Source organism: Pristis pectinata, chromosome 7, assembly GCF_009764475.1.
Source record: "Pristis pectinata isolate sPriPec2 chromosome 7, sPriPec2.1.pri, whole genome shotgun sequence".
In the NCBI taxonomy this organism is placed as follows: Eukaryota; Metazoa; Chordata; class Chondrichthyes; order Rhinopristiformes; family Pristidae; genus Pristis; species Pristis pectinata.
Genome location: NC_067411.1, coordinates 20087524 through 20105638, shown reverse-complemented (window position 1 = coordinate 20105638; position 18115 = coordinate 20087524). Strand labels below are relative to the sequence as shown.

General features: G+C 40.0%; 1 protein-coding gene across 3 annotated transcripts in view; it reads right to left on the bottom strand.

The window, feature by feature from the left end:
* Window positions 1–18115, bottom strand: part of snx25 (sorting nexin 25) — a 208500-nt gene that overhangs the window by 44748 nt on the left and 145637 nt on the right. For all 3 annotated transcript variants that reach the window (XM_052020395.1, XM_052020394.1, XM_052020393.1), the window contains 2 exons: window positions 6532–6696; window positions 2920–3051 (listed from right to left, as the gene is read on the bottom strand). In XM_052020395.1, coding sequence (XP_051876355.1) covers window positions 2920–3051; window positions 6532–6696 — 297 coding nt within the window. The remainder of the gene's footprint in view (window positions 1–2919; window positions 3052–6531; window positions 6697–18115) is intronic.

The following is an 18115-nucleotide window of genomic DNA, read 5'->3' as shown; positions in this document are numbered from 1 at the left end:
GCAATGTTTCCAGACATGCAGGAATCCTGCCTCTCTAACACTTCCGGGGGCAGGGGTATTCAGTCTAAAACTTACAAGCATCTCCCAGCTTGTTTCAGCTACTTAATGCCCTTCATGTGGCACCTTAAAGTGCCTTTGGAAAATCAAAATATACAAATATATTATGAATGACCTTTCCAAAAGACTTGTAGTTCATTACTTATCTGCTTTGTACATTATCTTCAGGTGTTAGTACCACATTCCTCAAAAAAATGTAATCATCACTTTACCTACAAAAGTCCATTAAAAGGCTAAATACACTTATTGTGTTTGACATACAAAATGATTAATTCACCCTAATATAGCTCATATGAGTTTGGGTTCCATTTCCATTATAAACAAGCCACTTTGCATTGAAGTCATGTATGTACAAAAAAGTCCTCTCATTTGCAATCATCAACTAAGATTAGAATGCTTTTGTATTTGAGTGCTAAAATTATTGATATAAACATTTCTTCTGCAACCCAAGGCAACCTAAAACAACTTTGATTCGTACTCTATGCTGAGCCACCTACTTGCTCACATAAAGGGAAAAAGCTCAGGGCTTTTAAACTGCTGGTGGCCCACAAACTGCCCTCAAAGCCCTGAGGCATGTGTCCCTTAATTATGTGTATAGGACTGTAGAAATTGATGGCTCAGGAAATCAAAGGTGTATTCTGCCTCCACTACCCTTGTTGGTATTAAGTCCATATTCTCCCACTATTCTCGGATAAAAATATTTTTCCTCAACTCTGTAATCCTTCTGTAAATCATCTTTACTACAGAAGAGCACACAGGGTTGGGGATAACATACTGGCATGGCTAGAGGATGAGCTAACAGAAAATAGAGTCGGGATGAATGGATTACTGTCAATTACTAGTAAGGTGTCACAGGCATCAGTTTTGGGGCTTCAACTATTTGTTGCCTAGAGTGATGATAAGGATGAAGGGACTGAGTGTACTGTGGCCAAATTTGCTGGTTATTCAAAAATGGGTAGGTTAGAAAGTTATGAGGAGAATATAATCTTATCTACATCTCTTGGCTAGTTTGTTAAGTGATTGGGCAGGAAGCTGGCAGGTAGAGTATAATGTGGGAAAATGTGAGATTATCCAGTTTGGAAGGAAGAATAAAAAGCAAGTTACTATGTAAATGAAGTGAGACTACAAAATATTTCTGTACAGCAAGCAGCTTGGAAGTTTAAGGGACTATTGGCTGCTATTACAAAGGGTATAGATGGTAAAACAGATAAACTTTGACACAATTCTATAGGATGCTGGTGACACCACACTTTTGATAGTACATACAGTTTTGGTCTCCATTTTTAAGGAGGGTTGTGCTTGCATTGAACCTGGTGTAGAGACGGTTCACTGGGTTGATTCCTATGATGGAGGAATTAACTAACACATGAAGAAAGTTTGAGCAGGCTACGCCTCAATGCAATGGGGTTCAGGACAATGAGAGGTGATAAATTTAGAGGATCTATGTGGTGGGGGGAGGGGGAAGGGGCAAGAGGGAGGCAAGAGGATGTTGCCTGCATTGGAGGACTTCAGTTATGGGGTGAGATTGGATGGGCTGGGTGGTTTTCCTTGGAGCAAAGGAGGCTGACGGGTGAGGCATAGGTAAGGTAGATAGTCAGAATCATATATCCATGGTAAGTGCATCAAAGTGAGTGCTTTATATCTATAATTCACTGCCAGAAGAGATGGTGGAGTCAGATACAATCACTATATTTAAGGGACATTTAGACAGGCACTAAAGCATATAAGGATAAGGACCCAATATGGGCAAATGAGATTAATGTACATGGGCAAAAAGATGTGCATGGATGTGGTGGGCCAAAGGGCCTGTTTCTGTGCTGTACAACTCTATGACATATTCAGGATGGAGACTGACAGATTATTGGGAGATAAGGGGTATTGGTCAACCATGACCTTATTGAATGATGGAACAGGCTCAAGGGACCAATTGGTTTACTCCTGGTCCTATGTTTTTTAAGCGCTTATATAAATCTATACCCTCTATTTATTAATCTCTCGGCTTTGGGGAAGAAGGTATTGCTGCTCAACCTATACAAGCTTCTTAAACTTATTCACTGCCCTTCTTGTTTAAATTCTGTAGGTTTGGTGGTTTATAAACTGCATTTCTCATCTCTGCTGTCTCATTAGTGGATAAATCCTATCTGAACGCATCTCAAAAACTGCCAGTGTCAGCAACTGAATATATGCAAAACAATGTGATCACTAATTTGACTCTTGTAGATGGTCTCAAAGAGCTCACTGTATATCTATACTGCCCTGAAGAAAAGCTTACAAACCTTAGAAAGAACACAGCTTCCATGACAGCTGAAACGTGTTATTGCAAGCTAGCAGCTCAATTCCCTTTAACATTTCTGATAAAGAAATTAATGCTTTTAGCTGTTATTCATTATAAACTACAGAAATGGCATAGTTCATAAATGTGATTTCCACCCTCTTTCAATTCAACACAAGCTAAGTGCCAAGCATTGCACAAATCAGCACTTCAGTAATGGAAGTACTGCTCTGGAGGTCAAATTCTATATTCCATTAACATTTGCTCAGAAGCACTGACCACAATCAATTCGAACAGCTTGTCTGGGAGGACAAAATACAGTTAGTTAAGCAAGTTACTCTGCCTCACATGTACCATGTTGTCTTTCCAGATGCAACAAAGGCAGCTGGTGTGACTACTTTTCCCATACATAGAGCATTGCATTAAGGCACAGCTAATTTTATATGGAAGAACCACCAATAAAGTACAAACTGACTTCACAACAGGGTTCTTCTGTTCTCCCACCTCTCTAAATCGGTGGTCAAATATGGGGAAATAAGTCAAAAGCAGAGATGGATCTGCAGTCCCAAGGATACTTTGAACAAACTTACCTCACTGCTGCTGATAGTGGCTTTCCACTGGCCGAGATTTTCACACCACCAGTCTGTCCGGGCAATGTGTTGCTGTAGGTCACTATGTTCCTTCTCCATTGTAGCAATCTCATCCTTCAGCTTTGTAACAATCTAAATGAGATGGAGATATTAACAACATTGAAATCCCGTGCCTACAATATTTAACCAGCCAAAATACAAGAACTAAATTGCAAATTGCATTAGATAACGTTCCAATTATGACTGTTTTCCACTTTCTTTGATCAATAATAAAAGATGCTTAATTCTTCAAGCAAGCAGGGATCAATATACATTAACTCCAAATATTCAATCTATAATATTTTAATCTGCCAGCATTTTGGAATATGGAAGAAAAGTTCATTTCATCTCCAGTTCAGATGATGAACTGGTTCATAATTTTCTTTATTTGGTATTGGTATTGCTTTATTATTGCCACTTGTACCGAGGTACAGTGAAAAGCTTGTCTTGTATACTGTTCGTACAGGTCAATTCATTACACAGTGCATTCAGGTAGTACAGGGTAAAAACAATAACAAAATACAGAGTAACGTGTCACAGCTACAGGGAAGTGCATTGCAGGTAGAGAATAAGGTAGATTGTGAGGTAAAGAGTCCATCTCATCGTATAAGGGAACCATTCAATAGTCTTATCACCATGGGATAGAAGCTGTCCTTGAGCCTGGTGGTATGTGCCCTCAGGCTCCTGTATCTTCTGCCTGATGGGAGAGGGGAGAAGAGAGAATGACCCAGGTGGGTGGGGTCTTTGATTATGCTGACTGCTTCACTAAGGCAGTGAGAGGTATAGACAGTCCATGGAGGGGAGGCTGGTTTCCTTGATGCGCTGGGCTGTGTCCACAACTCTCTGCAGCTTCTTGCGGTCCTGGGCAGAGCAGTTGCCACACCAAGCCGTGATGCATCCAGATAGGATGCTTTCTATGATGCATCGATAAAAGTTGGTGAGTGTCAGAGGGGACGTGCTAAATTTCTTTAGCCTCCTGAGGAAGTAGAGGCGCTGGTGAGCTTTCTTGGCGTCTGTGTGGTTGGACCAGGACAGGCTATTGGTGATGTTCAATCCAAGGAACTTGAAGCTCTCAACCCTCTCGACCTCAGCATCACTGATGTAGACAGGTGAATGTACACCACCCCCTTTCCTGAAGTCAATGACCAGCCCTTTTGTTTTGGTGATATTGAGGGAAAGGTTGTTGTCATGACGCCATGTCACTAAGCTTGCTATCTCTTTCCTGTACTCCGACTCATCATTATTTGAGCTACGGCCTACTACAGTGGTATCATCTGCAAACTTGGAGTCAGAGCAGAATCTGGCCACGCAGTCATGAGTATATGGGGAGTAGAGTAGAGGGCTAAGGATGCAGACTTGTGGGGCACCAGTGTTGAGAATAATCGTGCTGGAGGTGTTGCTGCCTATCCTCACTGATTGCGGTCTGTTGGTCAGAAAGTAAAGGATCCAGTTACAGAGGGAGGTGTTGGGTCCCGGGTCTTGGAGTTTGGTAGTGAGTTTGCTTGGAATTATAGTATTGAAGGCAGAGCTGTAGTCAGTAAACAATAGTCTAACGTAGGTGCCTTTACTGTCCAGATGCTCCAAAGATGAGTGTAGGGCCTGGGAGATGGCGTCCACTGTAGACCTGTTTCGGCAGTAAGCGAACTGCAATGGGTCAAGGTTGTCTGGGAGGCTGGAGTTGATGCGTGCCATGACCAGCCTCTTGAAGCATTTCATGATGGTGGATGTCAGAGCTACTGGTCGGTAGTCATTAAGGCATGTTACCTTTACCATCCTCTTCCCGTGGAAAGACTTCACTGAAGCCAATTGTGACTAACCTGAAGTATTTGTCTGTAGAATTCATTAATCCTGACACTACACAACTTGTGTAAATGCTGGCTTTACCACGCCCCAACCTCACTTGTTATCAACTGTTTCAGAGTTCAAGCCTTGATTGGGTTTCTGATTTCTGATGGAGTGAGGGATGAACATTGTTGAATTTAAACATAAAGGTCTGTTGTGGTTGATTAAATACAGATTTGATCAATATCTTTTAAAAAGGAAGTTAACACTATTTACATAAATTGGCACAGTGGCTCAGCAGGCAACACTACTGCCTCTACAGGTCCAGCAACCCAAGTTCATTCTTGACCTTCACTGTTGTCTATGTGGAATTTGCCTGTTTCCCCTGAGACTGGGTGAGCTTTCCCCCAGGGTTTCTGGTTTCCTCCTACATCCCAAAGGTGTACTAGTTGGCAAGTTAATTGGCCACCATATGTTACCAGCGGTGTGGGTGGGTGGTAGAATTAGGGTAGACAATGGAAACGTGGGAAAGAATGGGTTGCAAGGAAATAGTGGGGTAATGGGATTGATAGGATTACTGAGAGCTGGCATAGATTCGATGAGCCAAAATGGCCTCTTGCTATATCATGAGAAATGTGAAATATATGGTCGATGCTGGTCAAATACCTTAGAATTGTTATGGCACAGAAAGTGGTTTTGGCCAGTAGAGCAAAGCATACTTTCCAATTTCCCCACTCTTTCCCCATATTCTTGAATTATTTTTTCTTGCAAGTGTGTGTACAATACACATTCAAAAGTAGGGTAACATAGCAGCATTGACTGAAGATTAGTTAATAGGTGAAAAACAATGGGAATGAATAGTCGGGTGCTGAAGGGTTTGGTGCTGGGGCCCCAGCTGTTCACAATTTATAGCAATGGCTTGGATAAGGTGACCAAGTGCAATAAATCCAACTTCTTTACTTACTTTTCATGCTTGAGAAAAACACCAAAAGTGTTATGCCTTTTTGAATGAGGTGTAACTGATTTTTTTTTAAAAACAGGACTGCAAACCATAATAATGCTTAACAATCTCTCTGGCCTTGAAAAACTAATGCTAAGTAAACTGAGTGCAATTCTTTCAAAATAACTATTTGAAAATTTCATTGATTTAAAATTATATAGATTTGTTTTTAAACTTAATTCATGTGAATGTCCCAATTCCTTTGAGTCACAGGTTGCAATATGCTCAGTATGTCCTGATATTATACCATGTGTTGTCTATATATTTTTACAATATTTTTCAGTAAATAATGCAGAATGAATCACCTTTTGCTGGAAAAAAAACAAAATAACCCAGATGCTGGACATCTGAAATAAAAACCGAAAATGTTAGAAATATTCAGCAGATCAGGGAGCATAAATGAGAGGGAAAAAATGGTGTTAAGATTTAAGGTCGATGACCTTTATTTGAAACTTTGGCTAGACTTTGCAGTGTTAGTTGGTTATTTTGCATGGTAGCTGTGCAATGAAAGAAAAAACTGCAATTCTAAAACACAAGATGTCCATCTTTAATTGACCAAATCATCTTCAAGATTCACAGCAATAGAACAGCCACAAGCTAGAAACATCCATCTTTAAAATAGAATGGTTAATCCTTGGCAGGGTTTTGGTTGGGAGAGGCTAAGGAATTGGACAAGGTAGCATAATTATAAATATACATATTGACTTGTTTATACCAACTGAAGATATTTTATCTAACTGGATTTTTCATGTAATACAAACTGGACTGAACTTCTGGAGATTGAACCATACCTTTCTGTCAGGTTTTGGTGAATTCTGGATGGAACCCAGAGCTTGTCTCTTGTATTCAAGTTTCTCATTTAGCTGTCGCAACTTGTTTACAGCGTAGCTAGCCTGCTCATTAATGCCATTGCTCCCCTCATCCAGGATTTCCTCTCCACTCTCACAGACCTGGTGCTGGAAGAAAAGTGCTGGAGATTAGGTGTAAAATAGCTATGGCGTGGCAAACCTTTATTTATAGTCAATTCTTTGGGTCATAATGAAAACATCAAGGTGTTATACACAAATACCAAGTTTTGATTCAATATAATGAGTTTTCACCTTAACTGTGAAGCTCACCACCAAACATCATTCAACAGCTGAATGTTTTGAGTCATAGCCAGCCACCATGAAAATGACAGAAGGCAAGGCTGAAGTAGATAGGACCATTAATCATTGGATTCACTCTTGCCTTATGGCACCACATGTCCAAATGCCTCAAAAAGTATTATCACAAAATTATATTTTCTGCTATGTATGTCACTGAGAAGGTAGTTGTGTGGACTTGCACCGAATATAGGCATTGAGGGTTCCCAAAGAGATGAAAGGAGTGGTTGATTAAAGGACTGCCTCAGAGAAAGTTGCTTGGGAATAAATCACTCAACTGACTTCCTCACTGATGATGACTGAAAGAGAAGGAATTAGTTTGAAAAGGAAAGTTCCTTTCCCTTATTGCTTACTCCGCACTAATTCTCTTGAAGGTATTAATTTGTTCTGAACTTTTAATTCCATAATGACATTCTTCAGAAAACTGATAATACAGCCCAATTGGTCCAACAAGCCTGTACTGTAAAATCAAAATACTGCAGATGTTGGATATCTAAAACTAAGATAGAAAATGATATCTAAAATTAAGACAGAAAATGATAGAAATTTGCAGAAAATCAGGCAGCATCTGAGGGGGAAGAAACAGAGTTCATGTTGCAGGTCAATCACATTTATAGCTTAAGGACTATATCCTCCAAGCAAGCCTAAACATATTTATTCACCTTGTTCACATGATCACTTAATTTGCCTCTCCATGAAACAAATGCATAAACTAGGACGATAAAACAACTTAGCCCCTTGAGTCTGGTCCATCATTTAGCAAGATCACAGATGATCTGACCGTAACCTCAGTTCCTCATTCCTGGCAACCTTTCACCCACTTGGTTATCAAGTATCTATCTACCTCAGCTTTGTACATAATCAAAGACTCTGCAGATATGCAGAGATACAAAGACTCACAATCTTCAGAAAATGTTCTGCTTCACCTGTCTGACCCCCTATTTTTAAATAATGAACACAAGATCTAAATTCTTTTGCAAGAAGAAACGTACTTTTCACATCTACTTCCTCACAGAAAGACCCCACAAGAACTTATAAGTTTCACTCTTCGAAACTCCAGTGGATGGAACAGTTGTCTGTCCAACTTTTCCACATAAGACAACCTGCCCATTCCAGGTTAGTCATTACACAAGGAGGCCAACACTGTTGGCAGTAATCCAGATCTGGTCTCATCAATGCCCCATATAACTGAAGTGTTACCTGCTAATTTTGTATTCAATTCCCTCACAATAAACAATAACATTCTATTAGTTTGCATAATTACTTGTACTTATACCAGATTTTTGCGAATCATGCACCAGGACACCCTGCTCTTGGCGCGATGCAATCTCTCACTTTTTAGATAATACACTTCTTCATTATTTTTTCATCACATCTTCTCACATGAGACTCCATTTGCTAGACCTTTGCTCATTTACTTAATCTACCTACGTCCCTTTGCAGCCTCCATATGTCCTCATCACAACATACTTTCATCAGCAAATTTAGCAACCATATTTTTGGCGCCTTCATTCAAGTCAATTATATAAATTGTAAAAAGCACTGATCCCTGCACCAAACCACTTATTACATCTTGACAATCAGAAAAGTTCTATTCATACTTTATTTCTTGTTAGGCAGCCAATTTTCTATCCACGCCAATCTGCAACTTCGTACACCACAAACGTTTGTTTTCTGCAATAACCTTTGATATGGCACCTGATCAAATACTTTCTGGAGATCTAATTATAGTAGAACCCTCAGTTCCCTTCTATCCACACCACATTTTACTTCTTCAAAGAATTCCAATAAATTAGTAAAACACAACTTCCCTTTCACGAACCATATTGACTTTGCCCAATAACTTTGAATATTTCTGTGGCCTGCTATTGCATCATTAATAGTAACTTCCAACATTTTTTCAATATCAGATGTTATGCTAACAGGCCTGTAGTTTCTGGATTTCTGTCTCCTTTTGTTTTTGAGTAAAGAAGTTATATTTGTTATTTTTTGATCTAATGGAACCAATCTTGAAACTAGGGAATTTTGGAAAATTTAAGCCAACACATCAAGTAGCTCACTAACCACTTCTTTTATGAGCCTAGGATGGTCAATCAAAACCCAGAGCCTTGTCAGCCTGCAACTGCAACGTTTTGCTTGGCATCAGTTCCCTGGTGATTGTAATTTTCCGAGTTCCTCCCTCCAAATTCCTGATAGTGATTTTTTGTGATGCGACTTGTATCGCTTTTAGCGAAGCCTGATATAATACCGGTTTATTTCAGCTGCCATCTCTTGGTTTTCCATTATTAATTCCCCAGGCTCATTTTCTAAAGGACAAATATTCACTTTGTTAACTCTACTTTTTTAAAAATATTTATAGAAAAGTCTTACGTTTTTTTTTATAGAGACAATAGAGACTGCAGATGCTGGAATCTGGAGCAACAAACAATCTGCTTTCGGGTCAAGATGAGTCCCGATGAAGGGTTTCGACCTGAAACGTTGACAATCCCTTTTCTCCCACAGATGCTGCTCCACCCGCTGAGTTCCTCCAGCAGTTTGTTTGTTGTTACAGTTTTTATATTTCTGGCTAGCTTTATCTGGTACTCAAATTTTTCCTTCCTTATTAATCTCTTATTCATTTGTTGCTGTTTTTAATGTTCTGTCCAATCTTCTGACCTGCTACCTTCTCTACACAATGATATGCCACTGCATCCAGACTGACTATGTTTATTTACAGCCATAGTGAGATCGCATTTGGACCACTGTGTACAGTTTTGGTCTCCTCACCTAAGAAAGGATATACTTGCTTAAGAAGGGAATGCTAAGAAGTTTCATTAGACTGGCTCCACAGCTGGCAGGTTTCCTTGAGATGAGATTGGGCAGACTTAGCCTTTATGCTCTGTCACAGAATGAGAGCAGATTGCACTGAAATTCTTACAGGGCTTGACAGGGTGGATGCCTGGAGGATGTTTCCACTGACTGGGGATCTAGAAACATGGGTTACAATCTCAGATCAGTCTTATTTAGGACTAAAATGAGGAGCAATTTCTTCATGCAAATGATAGTGAACTTTTGGTACTTTCTACCCCAGAGGTTCAGTCATTGAGCTCATTCAAAACAGATGGATAGATCTCTGAACGTTAAGGGAATGAAGGGATGTGGAAATAGTGCAGGAAAATAACAGTGAAATTAGAAACACAACTATTGCCTTGATGAATGCCAGAGCCAGGCTCAAAGAGCCAAATGCATACTCTGGCTCCTACTTCTTAACCTAATTCAGGAGTTTAGCTGAATCTGCTTTCCTGCCCTCTGAGACACCCTGATATTATTTTTAAAATACTAGTCTTGGATGTGTTCTTCCCTCCCTCAAATGGAATCCAAACTTAGTATTATGATCACTGCTACCTAGTTCATTCCAACGTCACGTATTCATAATCCTTGACAATCCTTATAAATCATTGGTTAGACAGCACTTGGAGTTGTATGTGCAGTTCTGGTCGCCACACTATAGGAAGGATGTGATTGTGCTGGACAGAGTGCAGAGGAGATTTCCCAGGATGTTGCCTGGATTGGAGGACTTTAGTCATAGGAAGAGATTGGATAGGCTTGGTTTGTTTTCCCTAGAGTATAGGAGACTGAGGGGTGACCTGATAAAGGTACATAAAACGATAAGTAGCATATACAGGGTAGATAGTCAAAATCTTTTTCACATGGTACGAGCATCAAAAACAAGAGGCCACGGGTTTAAGGTGAGAGGAAGGAATTTTAAAGGGGATTTGAGTGACATGGTAGCATAGTGGTTAGCGCGATGCTATTACAGCGCCAGCGATTGGGGTTTGATTCCCATCGCTGTCAGTAAGGAGTTTGTACATTCTCCTGTGCCTGTGTGGATTTCCTCCAGGTGCTCCAGTTTCCTCCCACATTGCAAAGATGTACGGGTAGGTTAATTTGGGTTTAAAATGGGCGGCTCGGACTCATTGGGCTGGAAGGGCCTGTTACCACGCTGTAAATAAAATTTAAAAATTTAATTTAAAGGAAAGTTTTTTTTTAAAAACGAGAGAGTGCTTGATATCTGGAACTTGCTGCCAGTGTAGGTGTTGGAGTCAGATTCAATCACTATGTGTAAGAGACATTTAGATAATCACTTAACTAGGTAAGGCATAGAAGGATATGGACAATGCAGGCAAATGAGATTAGTATAGATGGGCAAGAAGATCAGTATGAACATGGGGGTCAAAGAGCCAATTTCTGTGCTGTAGAACTCTACGACTCTAATAACAGGCTTTTGAGGTGTGATGATTGGAGGTTGGACTGAAAGGGTGTGGTGAGTGAGCAATAGATACCACAGCTATTCTTGGGTATATCTTTATTTGATGTCCATATTCAAGCACACTTCCAGCAGAGGTCACCAAACAAGCTAATCAGTCCAAATTTCCATTCCCCAAATGCAAGATGTTGAAGATTTTTTTTTGTTTTACACACCCTACTGCCACTAACTCAGCAAAGCTGCATGGTTGAAATACTGAGCTTCCTTTTTTGGGTGGTTCAGCCATTAACCAGAAACCATGAGGCTCAGGTCTTCTTCCTCCCGCAACCCAGAAAACGAGTTTCCCTGCTTTCCAAACCTCAACTGCTCAAACTCCTACTTGGCTATCCAAAAGTTTCCACTAACTGACTTATGGGGCATCCGAGTATTCAACCTGCTCAAGCACAACTGTACCCAGAAGCCTGGTAATATTATGCTCATATTTTATCTGATCATTTTGTGCTAGAGTCAAATCATGGTTACAAGTTACAGAGACCTAGTAAAAGCTAGAATTTCACCCAGACCAACCCAATGACCCAGGTATGCCACTACTTCTTTTATATTCCAAAACAAAGCCCTTCATTTTACTTTGTCCAGCTTGGTATTTCAGATACCTTTGTTTAATTTAAGCAAAATATCTTCTTCATTTTTGATATACAAAAATTGCTAACAGCTTCAAGTAGTTTGTCCCACCATTTTGTAGGAAAAGGAAAAGGAATTTTAAACAAAGGCATAAACACTGGTAGTTCTGGAAATCGGAAATTAGCAGGTACCTTTCCTCATTTAACAGTCAAAGCAGCACAAACTGCAAATGAACAAACTCTGCATACTGCACCATTTAATATAGTACAGCTGCCTTGCTTTTGTCAGCCATGCAGCAAGGCTAACTCCATTTCAGCAATTACGGCAGCACTAAGTTCAACATATTTTAGTTTTAGTGGGGGTTCACCTCATAGCTGTTCAACAGCATTGCAATCATCGATATGCAAATTTCATTTCATGCTCACTCAATATGAAAATGGTTGGAAGCAAAAGAGGGTTAAAAATAAACATTGATTCTAAGATGTACAGAAAGTGATTGTGTTACTCATGCTGTTGCAACCACACTTTTTATTCTGTATTATGGGCTGACATGCTTGCAGATGCAATTCTCTTCTCTCCTCCCCAAGTTAGATTCTTCTTTGCTGTCCTAGATTATATACACTTCTGCAAGCAGTATCAAATGAGTCCTGAAGAAGGGTCTTGACCAGAAATGTTGACCGGCTGCTTTTCTCCATGGATGCTGCCTGGCCTGCCGAGTTCCTCCAGCATCATAGTGTTTTTCATCAAATTGTAAGTTCTTCACCTCAATCAGGCTTTCAGACAGGTGCTCTCCCCAAAGCTTGGGCAAATACCAATCAACAACCAACATGGCAGCAAAGGAAGAGGGAAAGGAGTGATTCCACTGCCAGTCCTTTAAATGAATGATATTAGAAATTATATTAAAGAGTACGCAGGGAAGACTTGCCAGTATGGCATCAGCAATGTAGTACTTCAGCAGCCTGGAGAGACTGAAGCAGCTGTGAACTTCTCCTTAAAGTTGAGAAGGTCAAGGGGAGATTGATAGGTGCTTTGATAGGAAAAGGAGAAACCATTTCCAGTGGCAGTGGATCAGTAATCAAAAGACCATGGCAATCAGCAGAAGGCCCAGAGACAAGGCAAGAAGACTCCCATCTGCCCCCCATGGAGTTTTTGATTACAAATGTACTGCTCAAAAGGACAATAGAAGTTGTTATAACTTTCAAAATAAATGCTTGAAAAAGGGAAAGAAATTGCAGGGCTCCAAAAGAGTAGAGGACTGTATCTAAATGGACAGCTCTTTCAAAAATATAAACACTGACTTAGAGGTAACTGCCTTGATAAAGGTGCAAGAGGAAATAGGCACAGCTGTGAACTGAAAATAGTCAGAAATGGCATGGTGACAACCGACTCATTACAGATCGTTGCAAAGGCGATTCTTTCCCTTCAGTGGAAAGCTGAACCACATTAGCAACTGAAGAGCAAATCAAAAAAATCAAAGAGATTCTCCTTAATTAGCTCCAAAACCAATATACAAAAGCCATTTTATGAATGATTTCAGAATTGATAATATTCATTACTTCATTTTCATTAAATACATTTTCGATTGAAAGTGAGCATTAAGCACAACTGGCCACAGAAAGTTCTTCTGTAATCTCTGACACCACATTTCCTCAATGTTAACCTCTCACCCAACAAGTGCTTAATAGGAACAGTTCAATATTTGCTTTGCCACAGCAAACTTTTCACGCATTGTCATTGCCTGGGTAACAGCCAACTGCAGAGATAAGTTATTTTTGAGGATTAAATGACAGCATTGACATCAAAATCAGCAGTGTCATTAAAAAAAAGTTTTCAGATACACACCTCACACACAAATATTCCCACCTGGCGCCGACTACACTGGCCTGAAGGTAGTGTTGACACTCTGTTAATCTTTCGGAGAATTATAGGAATAGAGTTGATTTAGACACAGCACTGGATTCTAACTCCAGTATTAGCCAAGTGATAATCATTAATATACCATTTCATCCTCTCTCATAACATAGAGGGAGGCCATTTGGTCTATCGAATCTATGCCAGCTCTCAAAACAATCCCATTAATCCCACTCCCCCCATTATTTCCCTGTAACCTATTCTCTTCACATGTGCCCATTATCACTGCTTATTTTCCCACCAGCACTCCTCCAGGGACACCTTCATTTCCCCGAAATATGTAGAAATAAAAAGATTTGAGGGGCTAAGTGCAGATCATCTACAGTCAAAAATGCAAGAATTTAAAATGGAAAAGAAAGAAATAGTTCAGCTATTAAGTGAATATTTTGGTTTTGTCTTAACAGAAGAAAATACAAGCAACTTTCCAGAACTGATAGGGAACTAAGAATCTACAGAAAGGGAAGAACTGTTAGTAATGAAAATAGTGCTGGGGAAATGCCATTGAAAGCTGATAAATTCCCAGGAGCTGATAATTTGAATTAGAGTGTACTAAAGAAGATAGCCATGGAAATAGTGGGTGCATTGGTTATCATTTTCCCGAATAGAATAGTTCACATAGATGGAGCTGGTAAGTAAATTTTTCACCATATTTTTTATTTTAAAGAAAAGGAGGTACAGAGAAAACTAGAAACTAAGACTGGCCAGCCTAACGTTAACAATGGGGAAAGTGCCCCAGGCAATTATAAGGAATGTGATAACAGCACATTTGGAAAATATCAGAAAAGTGGACATGGATTTCTGGAAGAGAAACTGACAAATCTACCGGAGTTTTTTTTTGAGGATGGAAGTGATATAATAGATAATGCAAAAAGAAAACCTCAGCAGATATGGTGTTCTTGGATATTCAGAAAGCCTTCAATAAGGTTCCACGTGAAAGGTTATCGCATAAAATTAAACTGCCTAGCATTGTGGGTGCTGTACTGGTGTGGCTTGATTACTGATGACAAACAGAAAGAGGGATCACTGCTTGGGTCCCAGGTTATTCATGACATTTTTCAAAGATTTTGATGAGGGAATTAAATGTAGTATTTTGAAGTTTGTTGATAACATCAGACTAGGTGTGATTTTGAAATGTGGAGGATGCAAAGAAGTTTCAAGGTGACTCAGACAGGTTGAGTGACTGAAAAAAGTTTTTAAAACTGAAATTTTATTTGCCAGCTCCAATCTGTATGTTATTCTGGAAAATAATAACCAATGCACCCACCATTTCCATTGATACCTTCTTTAGTACACTTTAATATACAAAGAGATTGGGGTGTCCTTGTACACCAGTCACTGGAAGCAAACATGCAGGTACAGCAATCAGTTAAGGCGGCAAATGACAGAATGGCCTTCAAAGCAAGTACATTTGAGTGAAGAAGCAAAGATGTCTTGCCATGGGGCCTTGAAGAGACCATTCTTGGACTATTATATGCAGTTTTGGTCTTCTTACCCAAAAAAAATATACTTTCCATAGGGATAGCAGAGAAGGTTCACCAAGCTGATTCATGGAATGGTGGGATTGCTGTGTAAGGAGAGAATGGGTCAACCAACTTGTACACGCCAGAGTTTAGAAGAATGAGGAAAGATCTAATTGAAACTTGCAACACTGAGGGATAGATAGGCTGGATTTGAGGAAGATTTTCTCTCCTGGTTGAGTAGTCTAAAACAAGCGGTTGTGGTCTCAGGATATGGGGCAAGACATTTAGGACTGAGATGAGGCGCGATTAGTTCACTCAGTGGCTAGGGAACTTGAGGAATTTGCTATCACAGAGGGCAGCAGAGGCCAAATTACTGAATGTAGTTAAGAAGGAGATAGGTACACTTCTGGATGCAAATGGAATGAAGGGGTATGGGGAAAGAGTGGGAATATGGTATTGAGATAGAGGATTAGCCATGATCATATAGAATGGCAAAGCAAGTTCAAATGGACAACTTGGCTTACTCGTGCTCCTTTTTATAATGTTTCTATGAAGAATAATCTGTGATCTACTGATCAAATGACTATCAATAGTTACCGAGTTTGGTGTAAGCAGAACCAATAACAAAAAAGTGACCCAAACACAGGCATTCAAATGGTACAGCAGTATGTGTGATTGGGGCATGCTAAAAAGAAGGCTCGAGAGAGACGGCATATTAAATCACTTGTGGGGATATTATTAAATACAGTTCTAGATTTCACTCTCCAGACAAGGTTAACATGACAGATCATTTGAAATTGGGAACAGCAAAGCAATAAATTAAACTGATAAGATCAAGCTCACAAATCAAAGCAGGCAGTAGACTGCAGAATTTTAAAGCCAGTTGTATGACATAAATCAGATTCAACGCTACGGAAAAACATAATTTGCATTGTAATTTTAATTTTGGGGTAACATTAAGACTATAATTTCTGATTTTAATTATGTGAAACCTAGGCATACAATGGAAGTGCAGAGACTGCCAATGCTGGAATCTGGAACAACATACAAGATGCTGGTGGAACTCAGACAGAGTAGTTGCAGGATACAGCATCATATACCATTACAGCATATAATGGAAGCATTTAGAAACATCAAGCAAGTCACACTGGATATCTAATGGTAAGAATCACATGGTCAATTTTTAATATTTGGAAATTAATCTTTTATTAATATTTTCATAAGTGATATTCCAAGATCATCTGCTCATTGGTCAAATATGAACAGTGCTTCTCTGTTGGAACCTTCTCATCCAGTCTTGAACTGGTTAGGTTTTGGAGGACAGCTCCAAGTCGTAAAAGATTTACAATTTATCTCACACCAGTTGAAAAAGACCAATTTAGCCTCATTCCACTTTCCAGAACTAGGTCCAGAGCCCTGCAGGTAGCAGCTCTTCAAGTAAACATTCAAGTCCAATTTAAATGTGTTAAGGGCAATTTTGCCACATCAGGCAGTGAGTTACAGACCCTTACCATGTTCTGGGTGAAAAGTTTTTGATGCCGATGCTGAGAAATATGCCCTACCTATTGACTCTAGTTAGGCTCCTCAATTTTTATACACATATTTATGTCTCCCTTCAGCTTCCTCCAAACAAAACAAACCTTGCTTATCCAATCTTTCCTCACATCTATAATTCTCCGCACTTTGTCCAACCCAGTCATATCTTTCCTGTAATATGGTGATCTGAACTAACTGCCTAACTAGTGTTGCATGGAGTTTGAGCACAAGCACCCACTAACTGTTACCCTTTGTTTCCTGCTTCTGAGCAAATTTGGGTCCAACTTGCCATTCTCCCTTAGATCCAATGTTCCTTCACTCTCTTGATTAGTGTGTTATGTGGAACTTTGTCAAAAGCCTTGCTAAAATCCACACAGCTGACATCAACAGCACTGGCCTTGTCATCCCTACTTGTTATTTCCTCAAAGAATTCAATCAAGTTAGTCAGGCCCCATCTAGCCTTAATAAATCAATCAATACTGATTGTTCCCAATTAATGTGCCTTCCTAAATAAAGGCTTTTACTGTCCCTCAGAGCTGAACCTTATAAAGTGTGTACTACAGAAGTGAAATAAACCAAATAATTACAGTTCAGTTTATTTCACTTCTATAGTAGGCACATTATAAGAAACAAATTGACCTGTAATTATTTGGTTTATTTCTTCCTTTTCTTCTCAAAACAAAGAGACAGGTATTTCCCAGGTTACAAACACCCAATTTATGGACACCTCATCCATACAAATGAGTGTTTAAGGGATCGGCGGGATGGATGGGGATGGATTTGCTGACTGCTGCAGGCATCTTCTGCCAGCTGGGAACAGGGCATTTCTATGTGCCTTGTCTCCTCACCACATCTACCCCCACCACCCCCACCCCCTCCTAAAACCCCAAGCCACAACAACCAGGGGCTGGGTCAAGCCAAGCAGAGCTGGGAGCGCTGAGCAGACTCACTTACACAGTGACGCCTGCTGACAGCCGTCCTTCCCACACCTGATCGCTTTCTCATCATAGCTGTATCTGTTCATTTCCAATTTACGAACAACTTGGGTTACGTCAGGTTCTCAGGAATAACCAGGGGACTTGCTCTACAGCATTACCAGTCCTCCAATCCACTGGCACTACCCCTGGAACCAGGAATGATTTAAAATGATGGTCAGAGCATCAGCAATTTCCTCCATTGCTTCTTTCAATAGCAACCAGGGGTGAAAGTAAATTACTTACCGTACAGTCGCATCACTGACATCGTCAACTTAACACACTTGTACAAGTTGTACCTGCCACTTTCCAACTGGTATGCCATGCAAGCCCATACTGGCTTATTTCCACTTCTGACCACCTGGGATTTATGTTAGTAAGGCCCGGCTTTCGAAGATGCAAAAATCATTTCTCCTTTCAATATTTCACACTCTTCCTCCTTGACTAAATCAGCATCCTTCTGCTTTGTGATGACAGCTGCA